This window comes from Arachis duranensis, chromosome 7, assembly GCF_000817695.3.
Source record: "Arachis duranensis cultivar V14167 chromosome 7, aradu.V14167.gnm2.J7QH, whole genome shotgun sequence".
Taxonomy (NCBI): domain Eukaryota; kingdom Viridiplantae; phylum Streptophyta; class Magnoliopsida; order Fabales; family Fabaceae; genus Arachis; species Arachis duranensis.
Genome location: NC_029778.3, coordinates 58,693,386 through 58,700,081, shown reverse-complemented (window position 1 = coordinate 58,700,081; position 6,696 = coordinate 58,693,386). Strand labels below are relative to the sequence as shown.

The following is a 6,696-nucleotide window of genomic DNA, read 5'->3' as shown; positions in this document are numbered from 1 at the left end:
CGCGCGTTCATAGGTGAGAATGATGATGAGTGTCACGGATCATCACATTCATCAAGTTGAAGTGCATCGAATATCTTAGAACAAGAATAATTCGAATTGAATAAAAAATAGAAGTACTTGCATTAAAACTCGAGGTACAGCAGAGCTCCACACCCTTAATCTATGGTGTGTAGAAACTCCACCGTTGAAAATACATAAGTGATGAAGGTCCAGGCATGGCCGAGAGGCCAGCCCCCAAAACGTGATCATAGGATCAAAAATACAATCTAGGATGAAAATATAATAGTAAAAAGTCTTATTTATACTAGACTAGCTACTAGGGTTTACAGATTGGAGTTGAACGCCAAGTTGTAACGTGTTTTTGGCGTTCAACTCTGGTTCGTGACGTGTTTCTGGCGTTTGACTCCAGAATGCAGCGTAGAACTGGCATTGAGCGCCAGTTTGCGTCATCTAATCTCGAATAAAGTATGGACTATTATATATTGCTGGAAAGCTCTAGATGTCTACTTTCTAACGCCGTTAAGAGCGCACCATTTGGAGTTTTGTAGCTCTAGAAAATCCATTTCAAGTGCAGGGAGGTTAGAATCCAACAGCCTCAGCAGTCCTTTGTCAGCCTTTTATCAGAGTTTTGCTCAGGTCCCTCAATTTCAGCCAGAAATTACCTGAAACCACAAAAAACACACAAACTCATAGTAAAGTCCAGAAATGTGAATTTAGCATAAAACCTAAAGAAGACATCCCTAAAAGTAGCTAGATCCTACTAAAAACTACCTAAAAACAATGCCAAAAAGCGTTTAAATTATCCGCTCATCAAACACCAAACTTAGTTCCTTGCCTAATGCAGCAAATACATGCAGAAACTTCAAGTGCTTTTATTAAGAAAATAAACTATGAACCAGAAATTAAACAATTGTTAAGTAGTTTCTCTGATTGTTTGGAGCTAGTGACTGATCATGTTAAGGGTTTCAATGTTTTTATAATGAAATCTTTGGTGGAACACCAAACTTAGCATCCCACATTCACCCTTGAATTGTTTTGGTGTGCAACACCAAACTTAGCTCCTTGCAATACAGAGAGATCTATTTAACTCTTTTATTAAAACAGCTTAAGAAAAAAAGTTACCTCTGGTTGGGTTGCCTCTCAACAAGCGCTCTTTTAACGTCACTAGCTTTATGGTTATTTCATTAGTTGAGCTTGTACTTCATCTTGGGGCTTTCACCCATATTGGCCAGATAGTGTTTGAGCCTTTGTCCATTCACAGTAAAGGTTTGTTGTGAACTTTCTTCCATGATTTCTATGTGTCCATAAGGTGAGACCTTGGTGACAAGAAAAGGTCCTGATCACCTTGACTTTAGCTTTCCAGGAAAGAGTTTTAGCTTGGAGTTGTAGAGAAGCACTCTCTGTCCTTCTTCAAAATTCTTTGGTGCCACATTGAGGTCATGTTTTTTCTTTGCCTTTTCCTTATAAATTTTGGCATTTTCATAGGCTTGGGATCTGAATTCTTTCAATTCTTGTAATTGCAAGATTATTCTTTCATCAGCAGCTTTATTATCAAAGTTCAATAGCTTGAGAGCTCAGAATGCTTTGTGTTCAAGCTCCAATAGTTGATGACAAGCCTTTCCATACACCAATTGAAACAGAGACATCCTAATGGGTGTCTTGAAGGGTGTCCTATATGCCCAAAGAGTATCATCCAACTTCTTTGACCAGTCTTTTCTTGAAGTTCCCACAGTCTTTTCAAGAATCCTTTTGAGTTCTCTGTTGGATATCTTTGTCTGCCCACTTGTTTGGGGGTGATAAGGTGTGACAACCTTATGCTTGACTCCATATCTCAAGAGAAGAGTCTCTAGTGGTCTGTTACAAAAATGGCTTCCTCTAACACTGATTAGAGCTCTAGGAACTCCAAACTGGCTAAAGATGTTCTTCTTGAGAAAGTTCATCACTACCTTGTTATCGTTTGTTGGAGTTGCAATGGCCTCCACCCACTTGGACACATAGTCTACTGCTACCAAAATGTATTTGTTTGAGTATGAGGTTGGGAATGGTCCCATGAAATCAATTCCCCATATGTCAAACAATTAAAGTTCTAGGATAAAGTGTTGTGGTATCTCATTTCTTTTGGGCAAGTTTCCAGCTCTCTGGAATTCATTACAACTCTTCACTAGTTCTTTTGCATCTTTGAAGATAGTGGGCCAAAAGAATCCACATTGCAGCACTTTGGCTACAGTCCTTTCTCTTCCAAAGTGTCCTCCACAACAAGAACCATGACAATTCCATAAGACTTCCCGTCCTTCTTCCTATGAGATGCATCTTGTAAGTATTCCATCAGAACATTTTTTGAAGAGGTATGGTTCATACTAGATGAAATACTTGGCATCATTGATGAGCTTTCTCTTTTGATGTTTGTTGATCTTCGAAGGCACTTCCCCAGTGGCTTTAAAATTTGCAATATCCGCGAACCAGGGTGCCTTGTGAACCAACATTAATTGCTCATATGGAAAATACTCATTCGCACTCGGATTGTGTGTGCTGCCTTCTTCACAAGGAATTCTTGACAAGTGATCTGCTACTTTGTTCTCTACTCCTTTCTTATCTTTAATCTCAATGTTGAACTCCTGCAGCAACAAGATCCACCTTATCAATCTTGGTTTTGATTCTTGCTTGGTAAGTAGGTATTTTAGTGCTGCATGATCAGTAAAAACAATCACTTTATATCCAATGATATGATCTAAATTTATCAAATGCAAACACTATTTCCAGTAATTCCTTTTCAGTGGTGGTATAATTTCTTTAGGTTTCATTAAGGACCTTGCTGGCATAGTATATAACATGCACCAAATTATCTTTCCTTTGTCCTAACACTGCCCTAATAGCAAAATCCAATGCATTACACATCAGCTCGAAAGGTAAATCCCAGTTAGGTGGGGCAATGATAGGTGCTGAGAAAATTTTTCTTTTCAAATTTTCAAAAGCTAGCATGCATTATTAATCAAACACAAAAGGTGCACCAGAGACAAGTAAGTTACTCAAAGGTTTGGCAATTTTTGAAAAATCTCTAATAAACCTTCTATAAAATTCAGCATGTCCCAAGAAGTTCCTAATTGCTTTGACATTACTAGTGGAGGTAATTTCTCAATTATTTCCACCTTAGCTCTGTCCACCTCTATGTCTTTATTAGAGATTTTGTAGCCAAGGACTATCCCTTCTATTACCATAAAATGGCATTTCTCCCAATTTAAAACTAGGTTAGTTTCTTGGCATCTCCTTAGCACCAAGGCAAGGTGATGCAAGCAATTTGGGAAGGAGTCCCTAAATACTGAAAAGTCATCCATAAAAACTTCAATGAACTTTTCAATCATGTCTAAAAAGATAGACAACATGCATCTTTGGAAGGTGGCAGGTGCATTGCACAATCCAAAGGGCATGCGTCTATAAGCAAAAACCCCATATGGGCAAGTGAAAGAGGTTTTCTCTTGATCTCTTGGGTCAACTACTATCTGGTTGTAGCCTGAGTAGCCATCAAAGAATCAGTAGTATGCATGCCCTGCAAGTCTTTCCAGCATTTGGTCCATGAAGGAAAGTGGAAAGTGGTCTTTTCTTGTGGCCTCATTATGTTTTCTATAATCAATACACATTCTCCATCCTATGATAGTTCTTCTAGGGATGAGTTCATTCCTTTCATTAGGCACTACAGTGATGCCTCCTTTCTTGGAAACCACTTGGACGGGGCTCACCCATGGGCTATCCGAAATTGGGTAGATCACCCCTGCCATCCATAGCTTCATGACCTCCTTTTGTACCACTTCTTTCATGACTAGATTCAACCTTCTTTGGGGTTGAATGGAGGGTTTGGCATCACCTTCCAACAGAATCTTATGCATGCATGTGGAGGAACTTATCCCTTTTAAATCAGCAAGGGTCCATCCAATGACATCTTGGTGCTTTTGCAGCACCTTGATTAACTCTTTCTTTTGTTCTTGACTAAGAGCAGAATTGATGATCACTGGGTAACTTTCATCACTTCCCAAGTATGCATACTTGAGGGTGGGAGGCAATGCTTTCAGTTTGAATTTGGGTGCTTCTTTCTCTTCTTTCTTTTTCTCCAATGTGCTTGGGATGAGTACCTCAGTTGATTGAACTGCTGCAGCCTCACTGTTTGATGTGGGATATTCTTCTGACACCTCCTCAAGTTCTTCTTCTTCAAAGGTTTCTTGCACTAAGATTTCCACTGCATCTAACCTCATGCATTCTACAAGTGATTCCTATGGGTAACTCATGGCCTTGAACACATTGAATACCATTTTTTCATCATGTAGCCTAATGGTAAGTTCACCCTTTTGGACATTGATGATAGCTCTGGCTGTTGCTAGAAATGGCCTTCCCAAGATGATTGAAGCTTTGGCTTCTTCTTCCATATCTAACACCACAAAGTCAGCTAGGAAGATGAAGTATCCCACCTTCACCAACAAGTCTTCTACTACTTCATAGGGGAATTTGAATGATTGATCTACTAATTGAAGTGCCATTCTTGTTGGTTTGGCTTCCTCAATCTTCATTCTCTTCATCATTGCTAAGGACATCAAATTTATGCTGGCTCCCAAATCACATAAGGCTTTTTCCACTGTGATTTCTCCTATGATACAAGGAATTTGGAAGCTCCTAGGGTCCTTCAGTTTCTGAGGTAGTTTGTGTTGGATGATGGCACTATATTCCTCGGTTAACACCACAGATTCATCATTTCTCCAACTTCTCTTCTTAGTCATTAACTCCTTCAAAAACTTAGCATAGAGTGGCATTTGCTCTAGTGCTTCAGCAAAGGGAATATTGATCTACAGTCTCTTGAAAACCTCTAAGAATCTGGAAAATTGGTTGCCCTTTTCATTCTTCTTTAATCGTTGAGGGTAAGGAGCTTTTGGAACATATGGTCTCAAAACTTCTTTTTCTTGAGTTGGGTTGGGGGCAGGTATTTATGCTTCCTCTTTATCTTTTGAGCTTTCATCTGCCTTCTTCTCTTGTGTTTCTTCTGAGGTTTCCTTCACTTCCTTCCCACTCCTGAGTGTGATGGCCTTGCATTCCTCCTTTGGGTTTGCCCTGGTGGCACTGCAGAGATTGTGGTTAGGGACTTGCTTGGATAGGTATCCAATCTGTACTTCAAGTTTCTGAATGGCAGCATCCTGGTTTCGCATATTAGATCTCACCCCCTCCTTAAAAGCTTGCATGTCTTTAGACTCCCTGCAAAGTTCTCCAAGCATAGCCTCAATCCGGCATAGTCTATCCTCAGATGGTGATGGTAAGTTGGAAATTGGAGGTTGATGGTGGCTATTTGGTGCTTGATATGGAGGTTGGTAAGAGTTGTTGTGTGGGGGTTGGTATGTTCTTTGGTTGGTTTATTGGTAGGTGGAGTTGTTGTAATGGTTGGAGTTGTGAGGTCTATGATCTTGGGTCTGGTTTTGCTGGTTTTTTCACCTAAAGTTTGGGTGGTTCTTCCAACCAGGATCATAGGTTTTTGAGTGTGGATCATAGGGTTGTCTTGATGAGTTTCCAACATAATTGGCTTGCTCTCAATCACCTCCTTCCTCTGCATTCAACTCTTCTTGAGCTGGTGGTTGAGTGTTGACTGCTGCAACTTGATTTCTCTTCATCTGCTTGGTGAGATCTTCCAATTACTTGGTAATCAGCTTGTTTTGAGCTAGCAATGCATCCATGTGACTCAGCTCCATCACTCCTTTGTTTAGGTTTCTATCAGAGGCATAGAAGTATTCATTGTTGGCCATAGTTTCTATGACATCTATGGCCTCTTCAATTGTCTTTCTCTTATTGAGAGACCCTCCTGAAGAGTGATCTAAGGCCTTCTTTAATTCTTGTGACAATCCTTCATAGTGTGCAGTTGTACCCATTCATTGAACATGTGTGGATGGCACCATCTTGTCAACTCTTTATATCTCTCCCATGCTTCATAGAGAGTTTCACCATCTTGTTGTCTAAATGTTTGCACCTCAACCCTCAATCTGTTAACTCTTTGGGGAGGGTAAAATCTTGCCAGGAATTTATTCACCACATCTTTCCATGTTGTCAAACTCTCCTTAGGAAAGGACTCTAGCCACTTTGATGCTTTATCCCTGAGAAAAAAGGGAAACAGAAGCAATTTATAGCTGTCAGGATGAACACCATTGGACTTCACAGTATCACATATTCTCAAGAATGTGGTCAGATGTTGGTTGGGATCTTCTTAGGCACTTCCTCCAAATGAGTAATTATTTTAAACAAGGGTGATGAGTTATGGTTTTAGCTCAAAATTGTTGGCATGATTGGTTGATTTTAGGATGCTGCTCCCACAGTTCCCAGGATTGGGATTAATATAGGAGCCTAATACTCTTCTCTCCTGCCCAGCATGATTACCAGCACCCTTTCCAACATGGTTGTGAACTTCTTCCTCCAGAGCAACGTCTAAATCTTCTTCCAACTCTTTTTCACCAGCTATGCCTTTACCTCTTGCTTCCCTCCTTAGTCTAATGAAGGTCCTCTCAGGTTCACTATCAAAAGAAGTTGAGGCTCCTTCTCTTCTACCTGTCATACACTCAGCAAACGACAAGCAAATAGCAAATGGAGAAGTCATTTTTTTTAGAGTTATGGTTAGAGTGGTTAGTGCAATTGATCAAACAATTAGTGGATTAGTGTGCTAGAAAGTAAATAAAC

At 40.0% G+C, this 6,696-nt stretch overlaps 1 protein-coding gene and 1 non-coding gene across 2 annotated transcripts; one reads left to right on the top strand and one right to left on the bottom strand.

Annotated features, from left to right (window-relative positions):
• Nucleotides 1-4,262: 4,262 nt before the first annotated feature.
• Nucleotides 4,263-4,796, bottom strand: LOC107459143 (uncharacterized). Its single transcript, XM_016077355.1, has one exon. It carries the CDS (start codon nucleotides 4,794-4,796, stop codon nucleotides 4,263-4,265), a length of 534 nt encoding a protein of 177 aa, XP_015932841.1.
• Nucleotides 4,797-5,906: 1,110 nt separating this feature from the next.
• On the top strand, nucleotides 5,907-6,010 carry LOC127740987 (small nucleolar RNA R71). The gene has a single exon (XR_008001842.1). It is a non-coding gene; the product is annotated as a small nucleolar RNA R71 (small nucleolar RNA).
• Nucleotides 6,011-6,696: the final 686 nt, after the last annotated feature.